Source organism: Balaenoptera physalus (assembly GCF_965194825.1).
Source record: "Balaenoptera physalus genome assembly, chromosome: 14".
Taxonomy (NCBI): Eukaryota; Metazoa; Chordata; class Mammalia; order Artiodactyla; family Balaenopteridae; genus Balaenoptera; species Balaenoptera physalus.
In genome coordinates this window covers 13,823,067-13,837,482 of record NC_138893.1, presented here as the reverse complement: position 1 = coordinate 13,837,482, position 14,416 = coordinate 13,823,067, and the positions used below count along the sequence as shown (strand labels likewise).

The 14,416-nt window shown below is 42.8% G+C and overlaps 1 protein-coding gene and 1 pseudogene across 2 annotated transcripts; one reads left to right on the top strand and one right to left on the bottom strand.

Annotated features, from left to right (window-relative positions):
* The first annotated feature begins 5,584 nt into the window (after positions 1-5,584).
* Positions 5,585-11,010, top strand: LOC309642078 (transmembrane emp24 domain-containing protein 2 pseudogene; annotated as a pseudogene). Its single transcript has one exon. The product of its transcript is annotated as a transmembrane emp24 domain-containing protein 2 pseudogene (transcript).
* EXOC8 (exocyst complex component 8) lies at positions 9,443-14,384 on the bottom strand. The gene has a single exon (XM_082422999.1). The coding sequence runs from the start codon at positions 14,132-14,134 to the stop codon at positions 11,957-11,959; it is 2,178 nt and encodes a 725-aa protein (XP_082279125.1). The 5' UTR covers positions 14,135-14,384; the 3' UTR covers positions 9,443-11,956.
* Positions 14,385-14,416: the final 32 nt, after the last annotated feature.

Sequence of the window (14,416 nt, the reverse complement as noted above, 5' to 3'; positions counted from 1 at the left end):
TTTATTTGAGGGCTAAACACTGTACATAAAAAAACTACAGACTCTTTGAGAATTTTATCATCCTCAGTGAAAGATTTGGTATTTGCTTCTGGCAGACCACTAGAGGAACTAGCAACCTCAAATCCCCTTAATCCAATTACGGTTTATGATGAGTCCACTCTTAGCTAAATATTATATACAATTGTATTTTCTCCTTTTTTACTCTTAAAGTAGCATACTATCCCACTATTCTGCATCTTGTTTTATATTTAACAACATAGTTTAGATACCTTTCCACATCAGTACAGAGAGAAGGCATTCATTTTAAGCTGCATAGTGTTACATTGTATGTAAGCACTGAAGTTTATTAAATTAGTCCCCTACGGATATGCCCTTAGGTAGTTTCCAATCTTTTTTTGTTTGTGTGTTTGTTTAAATATTTATTTATTTAGGCTGTGCCGGGTCTTAGTTGCGGCATGCGGGATTGTCGCTGTGGCACGTTTAGTTGCAGCACGCAGACTCTTAGTTGAGGCATGCATGTGGGATCTAGTTCCCCGACCAGGGATTGAACCGGGCGCCCTGCATTGGAAGCAGTGGAGTCTTACCCACTGGACCACCAGGGAAGTCCCAGGTAGTTTCCGATCTTTTGCTGTTACAAAAAACGTTACAATAAAAACTTGTTCAATCTCTTCTTTTGTTTCTTTCTCCCTTTTTTCCCCTTCTCGTATTCCCATTAGGGGTATATTACCCATAATTGTTGTCCCACAGTCCTTGCATATTTTGGTCTGTTTTTTTTTTTTTTCCAGTCTTTGCTCTCCTTGCTTTTTGGTTTTCACGGTTTCTATTGATACATCCTCCAGCTCAGAGATTCTTTCCTCAGCTGGGTCCAGTCTACTAATAAGCGTTCTTCAATTCTATGACTGTTTTTTTATCTCTAGCATTCTTTAAAATTCTTTCTTAGGATTCCCATCTCTGCTTACACTGCCCATCTGTTCTCTCCTGCTGCCTACTTTGTCCATGAGAACCCTTAACACATTAATGACTGTTGTAATAAATCCCTGGTCTGATCATTCCAACATCCCTGCCACTCCTTGATCTGATGCTGGCTCTCTCTCTTCATTGTGCGTTTTGCCTTTGGGTACGCCTTGCAATTGTTTTTCCTGTTGTACCAGGTGACAGGAGCTGCTGGAAAGAGGCCTTCAGTGATGTGATGGTGAGTGTGGGCGTAGTGGGAGCCTGCTAATAGCCCTGGGGTTACGTCTCTTTCTTTCAAGGAGCCTGTGCTCCTGGACCGTGAACTTCACAACTGTTTCTCAGCGTTTTTCTCCCCGCTTAGCTGGGACAGGATGGCGAGAGCGGGCTGAAGTTGGGGATCTCCCTTCAGCTAGGTTGCTAGTACCCTGGCAGCTTAGTCTCCGGTTAACTAGCTCCTCCTGAGGGCAGACTTGTTAAGAGTAGAGCGCTCCATCCTATTTCCAGTTGTCCCGTTTGCCTCCCCGTGCCGGAAGTCTGAGGGATTTTCCTCTGATATTCACAGTTTGAGCTTGGTGGCAGGTAAATTTCACAGTACTGCCCCCTCTCCTGGCACTGCGTCCCCCTGGAGTTTTTAACTCTCAGATTCGTCTGCACTGGTCTGCCAGCACCTCGCCAGGCCCAGCTCTGGTGTCCTACCAGGGGCACCGGCCGCTGGTGGCTTTCACTCTGAGCCTCTGGTCCCGTAACCTGAGACCCCCTGTGTTTGCCTGCCTGTCTCTCCAATCCTGGGGGCATTTGTTTGCCCTGTGTCCTCCCTTCTTATGGATCCAGGAAGAGGTGTTGATTTTTCAGTCTGTTCAGCTTTTTACCTGTTAGAACAGAGCGGCAACTTCCAAGCACCTTACGTGCCGGACCGGAGACTGGAAGTGTTCTTAAAAACTTGTTCATAAACTGCGTCTATGTTTGTTTAATGGGTAAACCTCATTTAGGAAGTACGTGAAGATATTTGTAGGATAAATCCCCAGAATTGTATTGCCAGGTGAAAGGGCTTGTATAATTCTGCATTTTCAAATTATCCAGCGAATCAGTTTACAGTAATCCCCACCAGCAATGTATGAGACCACAGACACGAATATCAATTCTGGCTTGGCTTCTATAACTTTGTTTAATGTGTTTAGCAGGTATAATAATCTGAAAGTAAGTCAACTTATCAGGCAAAACTAATGAAGGTTGACACGAGAAACACAGCTCTTTTCCTGCAACTTTTCTACTTAAATGACACCTGGGGACTTCCCTGGTGGTCCAGTGGCTAAGGCTCCGTGCTCCCAATGCAGGGGGCCCGGGTTCGATCCCTGGTCAGGAAACTAGATCCCACATGCCGCAACTAAGAGTTTGCATGCTGCAACTAAAGATCCCACATGCCTCAACTAAGACCCACTGCAGCCAAATAAATTTTTAAAAAATGACACCGGCCCAGTGGTTTAGGAGCTTCTCTCGCCTCTGCAGGAAGCTAAGTTACACCCGTCTTAATGCCCAATGCAGTTTCTGCACGTTTGAGCCTGTTTTACATCACTGATGATGTACAAATTGGTGTTAACGGCAATAATCTAACTTTAACTATCTCATTAACTCAAACTCAAAAACTTTATTTTATCTAAGGAAATCATAAAAAGTAATAATATCCTCTGACACAATATACTACGTATAATTATAACAGAGTACCCAAAATGTGTACGGATAAGCCTTTGGAAAAAAGCAATCTATCCTGGTGAGATGTCAACATCAGCCAGGATCCAATCACACAGCTCAATGGCTTAGAGCACTAGCCCTAGAGGAGTGTCCTCTGAGTTCAAGTCCCTCCTGGGCCACTTAGTTAGGGACCCCCTTGTAGGTTGGATTACTTGCAAATTATTTAATTTCACAAAACCGCAATTCCTTCACAGACTGATGTGAAGATTAAATAACCCGTTAAAAGGGCTTACCACACAGCTTGGGCTATTGTAATTGTTGATCAATGGTCCCCCCAAAGAAAGGTTCACACGTTGCTTGTCATACTTGAATTTTTTTCATGCAGATATTCTAATTCTTCTTATTATTTTTAAAATTTTATTTATTTATTTATTTTTGGCTGCGTTGGGTCTTCGTTGCTGCGCGCGGGCTTTCTCTAGTTGCAGAGAACGGGGGCTACTCTTCGTTGTGGTGCACGGGCTTCTCATTGTGGTGGCTTCTCTTGTTGCGGAGCACGGGCTCTAGGCGCGTGGGCTTCAGTAGCTGTGGCACGTGGGCTCAGTAGTTGTGGCTCACGGGCTCTAGAGCACAGGTTCAGTAGTTGTGGCACACGGGTTTAGTTGCTCCGATGCATGTGGGATCTTCCTGGACCAGGGCTCGAACCCGTGTCCCCTAAATTGGCAGGCGGATTCTTAACCACTGCGCCACCAGGGAAGCCCTCTGATTCTTATTGATTGAGGCACATGCCAAAATAATTTTGTCTTCAGAAACTTTACTTAGAAACACCAGCTTGAAATAATTCTGTATATAAGTGATCGTCTAGTTAATGACAGAGTGAAAAAACTGGGCCTGGGACCTGGTCTTCAACACAGCCTGACGCTCAGTGGGGAGACACCTTAGCCAGGTATATGGCTTTTGCTGAGTCTCTTCCTGTATCTGTACAATGAGTAAAACAATACCTATTTTCCAGGTTATTGTCAGGATCAAATGAGATCAAGCATGTAATAAAGGGCCTGGTGCAAACTAGTCACCTCATAAATGTGAACTGTCATTAGTTATTAAAGAAACGTGCTCAATAGTATTTATTTAATAAGCTTTTATCATCTATGTTATGCCCAACACTGCTCTAGGGAAGTTGATGGGAAAAAATGAAATGCAAATATTCTGTGTGAATGAAACATACAAGTGTTTCTCAATACATACAGAATGTATTTAACATACAGACAGCTTACGTATCCCGTACATCTCTGACACAGTGTGAAATGGGGGAGAGATTCAATGGAATACCTCCTTACCTCCTTGTAAGAGCTCTGACTGTCCTGGAAGCTTCGGGTGGCTCATTATACATGAAGTGACACAAGTCACCTGTGTCACACTGTATGATTTTTCATTCTCATTGTTCAGGAATCAAAAGGAATGCGGATGTGTCTCATCACTTCACCATCATTATTACCATGCTGCACACACTTACCTGATGAATGACACAAGCACTGGATATCAATGCAAAAATTCTAAGGAAATATTCATTAGAATCAGACACTATATTAAAAGAATTATGCGTTACAACCAAATAGAATTAATTCATAGAGTGTGAATGTGGTTCAGTGTTAAGAAATCTATCTTAAAAACTTACCAAATTAATATGACAGAGGAGAAAAATAATGATTAGCTCAATAGATGCTGAGATTCATTTATTAATTCAACATGCATTCCTGACCTAAAAAAATTAAAACCACAACTCTTAGTTAACTGGAAGAGATGATCACTTCCTTAACATAATGATCAAAAGCCAGCATCAGGCTTTGAGGGAAAAAAAAAACAGGAAAAACACTTCTAGTAGATACATATCTGGTATAATTTCTAATTCCTTGATATTAATATCAAGCAAAAACTATGATTTAACATAGTTTTGGATGTTCAACTTAATATAGAATATTAAGAGAACCCCATAAGATGTATAAAAATTTAGGAGGCAGAATTATCCTTATTTGGGTGATGTGATTATATACTGGAAAACTCTTAAAAAAAAAAACCCAGAAAACTAACATCAGTACATTTCTTACCTACAATCAGAAAACATAATGGAGGTAAAGATTTCATTCACAAAAGCATTACAGATGAAGTACCGAGGAATAAACTCACCAAGAAACATGCAAGATCTACCTGAAGAAAATTTGAAAATGCTGCTGAAATATGAAAGTACACTTGCATAAATAAATAAGAAGATTCAAAATTATAAAGATGTCAAATTTCCCTAAATTGATCTACATTCAATATGATTTCAATCAAAATGCCAACTCTTTTGGAGGATGGTAAGGAATGTCATTGAATTATTCAAAATGCAATTTGAATAATAAATATGTAAGAATACTTAGGAAAAAACTGAAACAGCAGAAGAATGAGACCAGTCCTAGTTGTTATTAAATTATAAATCTACAATTAAAACAGGTTGATAATGGAACAGAAATCAAAATATCAGTGAAACAGAACATAGAGCCAAAAATGTACCCAGATACACATCTAGTACAACTATAATAAATTATTAAAATGGCATTTCAAGTAAGGGGGGGAAAAAGAAGGATGATTCAAAATTACTGCAGCAATTTGCTAATTATTGATAGTTGTGGGAAAACGGGATTCTTACATCATTCTTTAAAACAAATTACAGACGGAGCAAAATTTCAAATAGTACAATATACTAAATTGCTAGAAGAAAAGCATGAATGTTTTTGGAATCCGAAAGTGAGTAAGGCCTTTACAAGTCTGACCGAAAACATAGGAATCACACAGAAAAAACTCAGATAAGTCTGGCTTCATAACGGATTAACATATACTGTACTCCAAAAATAAATAACTAAATAGATAAATGAATAAGATAAATGAATAAATGACAAACGAGGGGGAAAATATCTGTAACACTTAGTACACATGAAAAATTAATTTCCTAAGTATACTATAAACTACAAAATCATACGACAAAGATCATCTAAGAAAAGAATGGCAAAGGACAGATGTAGGGAGCTTAATAAAAAAGGAAATACAAGGTTGCTGAATCTCACTCATAGAAATTACAAGCAAAACTTGCTAAGTTTTTTTCACAGATGAGTAAAAATGAATAAATCTTATTACAATCGGAATAGTCTGGAAGCCACAGTCCCGGTCCTGGGTCCTGGCTTCGGACCCAGCCCCACCATGAGGACACTCGCTGAACTGCTGGCGCTCCTGGCCGCCCTCCCGGCCACGGCCTCGGGCTACTTCGTCAGCATCGACGGGCCCGCCAAGGAGTGCTTCTTCCAGTGGGTCACCTCGGGCACTGAGATGGGCCTCATCTTGGAGGTGGCCAAGGGCAGCTTCCTGGACATCGACGTGGAAATTACAGGGCCTGATAATACAGGAATTTATAAAGGAGACCGGGAGTCCAGTGGGAAATACACATTTGCTGCTCACGTGGATGGAACATAATAAGTTTTGTTTTAGCAATAGGATGTCCACTATGACCCCAAAGACAAAGGGATGTTCACCGTTGATACTGGGGAGGCTCCAAAAGGACAAGACATGGAAACAGAAGCTCAACAGAACAAGCTAGACGAAACGATTAATGAGCTCGCAGTGGCAATGACAGCTGTAAAGCATGAACAGGAATACGTGGAAGTTTGGGAGAGAAGACACAGAGCAATCAATGACAACACAAACAGCAGAGTGGCCCTTTGGTCCTTCTTTGAAGTTCTTGTTCTAGTTGCTATGACACTGGGACAGATCTACTACCTGAAGAGATTTTTTGAAGTCCGGAGGGTTGTTTAAAAAGCCTTTTCCTGATGATCCCAAATTCATAATTCACTGTTTACCAAACATCTTGGTCATAATAATGTCATTAGTTTCTCCGTTTTTATTTTCTGAACTGTACATTCACAGCTTCTGTTTCTTTGTGATTAACAGATATTGGGGGAAAACACTTTTTTAGGAAAGTTATAGTGAAAATTTGACATGTGATTGGCATGATTTCATATTTGAATTCTTCCTTCATTATACAGGACCTTCCAGAACTCAAACACTGTGAGTAGAATATAGGTGTATAGTCCTTATTACATCTTCTTTCCTTTTGTTGTCATCATAAAATGCAGTTTGCTCAGAATAGTACTTTACTGATAGCACTTTACTAAAAATGACTGCATCCTTGGGATCCCTTATCCTGCAGTTCAAGTCATTAAAGATTCATTTTGTTGGGTCCTTATCAGAAACAACAATATGAGTCTTGACATTTTCTATCCAGCCTAACCTTTTTCCCCTTTATAGTTTTACTTTGAACCTTAGAACTCAATCACCTCCACTTAAAATTGTTGACACAAGCAGCTAATAACCATTTTTTGGTTTCTGCCTAACCTTATAAGAAGTCTCTGTTAAAGCCAATTCTCTGAGTGGTGCAGTGAACGGTAGTTCTTTTTCTTTCTGTGCCGGCACATACACTTTCTCTATTCTTGGCACGTAGGAGGTATGCATTCACATAATTGGAAAAATCTGGATTTCTGCTGCCAAAGGGTTAAAAGCCTCTTGGATTTCTTTGCAGTGATATACAGCCACTATTTTATTTTTTGATCAGTGGCATTTTGGCCACTAATTAGTGTACTGAACGTTACTGTCAGTACTAGGGTTTTCGTTTCCGGTTTTTTTGGCTCTTTCTTTTTCGGCACATGTGAATTTTGTTTTGTATAAAACGAAATGATGTTCTCTTGGTCTCTGATGATGGGTTTAGAATTAAAGGAGCATCTGGTTTTGGTGTGGGGATGACCCAGGACCATGTTGTGACTGATGTGTATTAGTTACTTGGGCATTTTCTTTTTTGGATCTTTGCAAGGAGAAAACTACAGGTAACGAGTTTTATATAACTAATTTAAATTTGTTACAGGTTTTCATGTTCAGGATAAACAATTTTTCAACCTTGGGTGAAAATACTTGCAACAGTTTTAAGGTGACTTGTGTTTTACCTTAGGACAACTGTTGCATGCCGATTTGTGTGCGTGTGTGTGTGTGTGTGTGTGTGTGAAAACAGTTCAAAATTGAGTTAAAAGATGTAAATTAGTTGCTCTGAGGCATGTGGGATCTTCCTGGACCAGGGCTCGAACCCGTGTCCCCTGCATTGGCAGGCAGATTCTCCACCACTGCACCACCAGGGAAGTCCCATTTACCTAAATTTAAAATGTACGGTTTGGCCGAGCAATTTCTGGAAATGTGTCCTAAGACACAGTCACACATGTAAGCAAAGATACAAGCACCGAGAGCTTTTTTCAGGATTTTTGGCAAAAAACCTGAAAAAAACCTGAAGACAGCAAAGTAATTGGAAAGTGCGCGATCCTGACAGATCCATTCATTGTGATTGGGTGCTGTTCAATCACAGAAAAATCCAGCCCGGTGAGGTACTGATGTGAGCACTTCTGAGAAATACTGAACTGGTGGCACTCGAATAAGAGCAAGAGCTCAACAGTAGGTGCCGTACAGTCCAATTTCTGGGGAAAAGATGTATGAGAAGCTCTTACCAGTGGCACCTATGCTGAGGGGGTCACCGGGGGCTCGGGCAGGATGACGTGGACTTCTTACTTCCTACCCTCTGCACGATGGAAGCTTCCTTAGTAGGGATGAATTGCAGACACAGCGTTCCTCTCCTCAAATCTCTAGCACATCTGCAACGGCGCTGTGACAGTGACATTACTTCACAAGACTGTCCCAAGCACGCACGCGCTCCTGCTGTGTGTCTTTGCTCACACTTGCATGCCCATCTTCCTTGCACACCTAAATCTTGTCCCTTCTTCCAGGACTTGCTCCAAGGCCAACAAATCCACGAGGCCTTTCCAAACTCCTCAGAGTAACACTGCCCTCTTCCTTCTCAGCATTCCCATGGCACTTAAGCTGCGACACGCAGGTTGTTTGGTCTTGTTTTTTTTTGTTTTTTTTTCCAACACGGTTTGCAATTATTCAATTATTTATTGATAAACTAATTAATTTTGCTGAATTTAATTTGCAACAGTTTTGCCTTTCATTTGCTAATTTATTTTTTCCAAGTTTTTATTCTATTTTCACCAATTTTTAAGCATATTAAGTGAAAGCATGCTTAACTTTATTTTGTCCTCCCCACCCCGCATTTTAGTCAATGTGAGGCATAGCATTCGCTAAATATTGTTAAATCAATTATGCGTGATAGTTCCCGCAATATCCACGTTTAAAAAAAAAAAAAAGAGATCCTTGTCATTTATGATCCTAGTTCCTAGGTCATATAGCCCACATTATATTTTCTTCACTGAAAGATGTGCAGATGGTATGAATCCCACTTTTTATATTTTTATTTTTACTTATTTATTTATTTATTTTTGGCTGCACCCTGTGGCATGCAGGATCTCAGTTCCTTGACCAGGGATCAAACCCACGCCCCCCGCATTGGAAGCGCGGAGTCTTAACCACTGGACCGCCAGGGAAGTCCCTAACACCCATTTTTTAGAGTAAATTCACATTTTGTACATCTGAAATCTCCCGTTCAAGGGAATCCTAAAAAGTTGCAATCTGACTTAATTCACAATTCTGATAGTAGCAGAACACTTACTTAAATAAAGCTAACAGTTTTGTACCTATTACTCCTCATATAGAAAAACAAAAACTAGAAAACAACCTAGGCTTTTAAAACATTTCAGTAACATGAACATAACAATATTAAATCCTCATTAAAGAAAAGAAATAAATATAACATTGTAATATCAATCGATTTTATCCAGTGTAAGAAAAATTTTCAGCTTTATTTTGGTAAAACATTTCAAGACTCCCTCAGATCACAGCATACCAATAAGCAAAATGTACACATACTGATTTTATACTACACGTCAAGTCCCGAATTCCCAATCCCAGGAAAGCAAGTTGCAAAGTACAAGTGCTGATGACAACCACAGGTAGTGTTTTAAACAAAAATAAGTGAGTTTTCAGCACTTAAGTGAAATGAGGCTTTAATCAAAAACAGACTTAATTCCACAGGGCGTCTTTCTTCAACACTAATTAATTCAATCAAGTCTGATTTCAAGCTCAAGTGACAGTGTTATCTTCGAAGCAACCTAGACAAGGCAATCAACACTTAAATGGTATAATACCGTATGTACTATATTTTTGGGCAATCTCTAACCGCATTCCATTTTCAGACCTTGTTTTGGTGTCTAACTGAATGAGAACTAGAGAGAAGAGCTCTGACCCCACTTGGAGGAAATGCAGCGAAATTGCTCTGTCCTGGCACAAAGGCACGTTGCAACATCGATGGTCTTTAATCAATTTCCCACACGACCTGATTCACCAACAGCCTAATTCCTCCAGCTACAACTCTGATTAAGGAACACACAACTTTTAACACAAGAAAATTCTGTACTTCCAGTTTTAAAAAGCAGACAGTTCTGTGAAGAGTCTACCATTTAAACAGCATCTGAGCGCATACGCACTGAGGTTTTTATCACTTCATGCCGTAAGAGAAGTTTTGATTTCATAAGTATCATTTCATGGACCCAGCATCAAATACTGACACAATACATGTTTCATACAATATGATTTTAGAAACTTTAAGCGGCACAAAATAATCATAACATTTTTATCAAATTCAAGTTTCCAGTGATCTTAAAAAACAAAAAGGCAGATTATAACTGTTTTTGTTCAACTGAGATATCCAGTTACGGTTACTATCTAGCAAATGCTAAAGTTATGTGAAAAAAATGTCAAAGAAAATCTTAAACTCTGATAATTTCCAACCTTTTAGATATGCAGAGCTAAATATAAAATAAGAGGTTCGTCAGGCATATGAGTAATTAAGTCAAGGAGCTTTACAACCCTAACCTGCTATTAGAAGCTATTTTAGGTTTTACATAATTCCCACAGTCTTAATACCACTATTTTCCTTCAGATAAAGGAAACGACCTTTTGAAGTCATCGGCATCAGAAATGACACTTAGGAACAAGAATCACAACTATAAGTTAGGGGGAAAATGGGTTGTAGCAGTTTGTCTTCAAGTATGAGGAAGGCCAGATAATCAATATACAATGGATGCAAATTTAGAAACCTCGGGAAGCTCAAATTTCTTTAGTTATTTTTGTTTACTAAACAATCTGAAGTAAGCATTATATTCAGTTTGAAAAACAAATAAAATTAAAAAATAAAACAAGAAAAATGCAGCCTGGAGCATTTTAGGCATCACCAAAGGTTCTTCCCCTCCTTCCTTTGGGCACACTGTCTCACTTTCCTGTGAGACGAAAAAACACTTACCCTTAGCCACGGAAAACTATCCACTTAGCCACGAAAAAACAAAAACAAATCTCTGCTCAAAGCAGTCATACTTAAGAACACCGTGGGGTCTGCATAGGATTTTCCCTAATTTCCCACCCACCCAGACCCTGAAATCTGAAAACTTTTCTCCCACTTGCATGAAGTCTGAGCCGCTACGTGTAACCCACACCAAAAGTGCTGTCAGGTTCTTCGATGTGTCTCATTTTTTATTTTTTTTAATATGCTAAAGGGGAACTTCAGACAACTCAGAAATATGTAAAAAAAAAAATTGATGATAGTTCTTAAGATTTTCAAGTAAATGCTCCCAAATCAAGTGTTATCAAGCTGCTAATTAGCAGCTAAAAATGATGAACCATTTAAATTACGTTGGAACTGTGTTTATGACAGCTTCCCCTTGTGCTCTATAAGGACTGAAGTACTCAAGTCCGCACACTAGCTACCTTCACGAAGGAATTCTTTTGACCAAAGTTTACCCTAAAACCAATTTCCTCAACTCCTTTCTTTACCCCAAATTGTTCAAACACATTTTAAGATGTGGAAGTAGAGGGCGCAGGGTGTTTTATATGGCACAGTACCCTTTAAGAAACCTAACATTTTTGTGAACGGGGAGACATTCACAACATACTTAAACTCTGTATTTACAGATATTGTTTATCGGCGCTGCATAATCTGCACTGTGAGAAAGTGTGTCATGAGTCAAAGGATAAGCTGAAATGCTATAGTGTGATGATATATGCATTAGAGAGCTGCATAATTTAAAAGGAAAGCATATTATATATTTCAATAATTCCAACGTTTTTGTCATATGGCCTTAGTTTAACATTTTTTTCTTTTTCCTTTTGCTTTTGCACTTCTATCCCAGAGGGCATCTTTTATTTTTAAGACATGTTTGAGACTATAAAGAATATGCTACTGCAACTTAATATAAATAATCCATAAGCAACATACACGGATACACATAAACAGGTCCAGGCATCAGACCACTGACGTTGTACTTTCGGGATTCACACGAATCAGTCTCGATGCATTTCTCAGGTCCTGGAGTTGCTTGGCGGGTTTCCCCACACCCTCCTCAAACCTTTTCTCCACCACGGGGAGGACCGTTTCATACAGAAAGGATGCATTCTGTCTGATAAAAGCCTTCTTCTCTGGATCTTGCTCACACCGAAGACTGTAATCCACGTGCTGGACAGCAACCAAAATGATTTCCACCAGGCTCTCCAAAAGCACCATGTGCAGCTCCGGGAAGTACAGCTTCAGTGCCTCTTCCAAGAAGCCCATGGTCTGTTTGGTGAAAGCAACCACCGTGTAACTCAGGTTCACCCAGCAGTCATCCCCCGTGTACTGCTCGAAGCTTCCCACGCCACAGCCCTTCATCTCCTCTTTGAGTTTCCCCAGGGCCTCCGGAGTCATCAGATTCATCCTCCTCCACATCTCCTCAGAGTTGCGGTGCTTAGTGGCTTCGATGATGATTTCTTTGTAACTGTGCAAGGCCCCTTGGATGTCTTTCACCAGGAGGGCGTGGATGATGAAGGTGAGGTCTAGGCCGATGTCGCTCAGTTGTTGACAGTGCTCCTTGGCCACTTTTACACACTCAGCCGCCGTGGAGAGGCTCTCCTTACTATCAAACACCTGCTTGCTAAAAGCATCCACAAACATGCCCATGGCGGACCTCGCCCAGACCACAAAGGCAGAGTAGCAGCCGCTGTCGGTGCCCGCAAAGTCCGTCTCAAATTCCCTGGCGGTCTCCAGAAGGCTGGTAAAGAAGACGTGGCAGAGCTTATGAATGTAGAGTAAAGTGGCACCTTCGATGCGAAGCTGGCGTATCGCAGTATGCACAGCCGCTGCCCTGTTTCTCAAGAAGAGCTCACAAGCCTTCGTGCACTGGCCAAGCCGGATTAGCTGAGAAACCGCCCGGCGGGTGGCCTTGGGACCACCTCTCAGGGACCGACCTGGGGACAGTTCAAACACTAGCACCTCAGTGAGCTGGCCGACGCGCTCATCCACTCTGGCCCTTAGTTCTTTTACAGGAGGTGGGCTGGGCTTATCTTCCAGGTAATGGTTCAGTTTATCCAGCAGGTCGACGGCCCCTTCAAAGTCCCTCTGGGCAATACAGACATCCAGGTCTTCAGGCAATTCCTGGATCCATTCCACGGAGAGGTCCACCTTCTCTTCTTCTGCCTCGGGAACAGCTGGCTCGCCGTCGTCTTCGTCCTCAAATGGGTTGCTGGCCTTGGAAGTCACCTGAGGTGGCCCTCGAGGGGCAGCTGCCTCCTCCTGCCCCCTGCGTCTTTTTTCACTGAGGGCCCTCTTGGTTTCCTCCAGCACTTCCAGCCACTCTCGTTTGATTTTTGCGTTTTCCGCTTGAAAAATACGGCTCTCGGGAAACATGAGCAGCTTGAACATGTCCTTCATGGGCGGGTTGTCCTTGACATTGACCACGGCCAAACCATCCAGGGGATAGAGGGCGTTGTAGCGATACATCCCCCGCCGCTGTGGCAGCCAAGTGGCCACCAGCAAACAGTCGTTCATGAGAAAGCCGTGCACCCGCTGCAGCTGGGTCATGTGGTCCGCCTCGTATTCCACCAGGTCCCCGTTGTACACCAGGTACTGACCCGGCGTCTCCAGCAGGTGCCTGCAGCCTTCCACCTTCTCAAGCAGGGTGGTGAGAGTGCGCTGCTTTCCTTCCTCGCCTGGCCCGGAACTGTCGCGGGAGGCGCCCCCGGGGCTGGGGAAAAAGCCAGCCTGGCCCCGGAGGTGGTCGCGGCCCCCCGCGCCGCCTCCCCCCTCCTCCCCTCCGGAGGCGGCGGCGGCCCCCGCGGCGGCGGCAGCCGGCAGCAAGGTAAGCGGGATGCTCTCCAGGCTGCTCTTCTGCTCGGTCAGCAGGTGGCTGAGCTGATACATCTCGCTCTCCAGGTAGGAGATCTCGCGGGCCGTCTCTATGAACTGTCGGTAGTTCTGGTAGACGTTGCGCTTCAGGTTCTGCGCCGTCTCCTCCGCCAGCGCCTGGATGCGCTGCCGGTGCTCCTGCAGGTCTCGGTCTCCGTCCGACTGCTGCGAGAGCTGCTTCACGTACAGCCGCGCCTCGAAGCCGTCCGATTCCAGCTGCCGCCGCAGGCGGCTCGCCCCGCTGTCTGACATCGCCATCGCCATTTCCGTCCGGGACTCACACAGTCCCTGTCACTATCGCCGTCGCCGGTGCCGCCGCTGTCCAGGCCCACCCAAGCCGGGTCCAACTCCAGGGCTGCGGAAGCAGGCTGGAAGAGAGACGAGTACGCCTGCGCCCGGCTATGAACTTCAGGCACTGCGCCTGCGCAAGAGGCCGGGAGCAGGCGTTGCGCCTGCGCAGCAGCGCCAGCGGCCTAGGGCGCATGCGCCGAAGAAGCTATCGCGGAAGCGAGTGGGGGGCGGGGCAGAGAGACGTAGGTACTGCGC

Bases quoted from the DNA above. Each gene is read 5' to 3' on its own strand.
- EXOC8 (XM_082422999.1), bottom strand. From the start codon at position 14,134: ATGGCGATGGCGATGTCAGACAGCGGGGCGAGCCGCCTGCGGCGGCAG.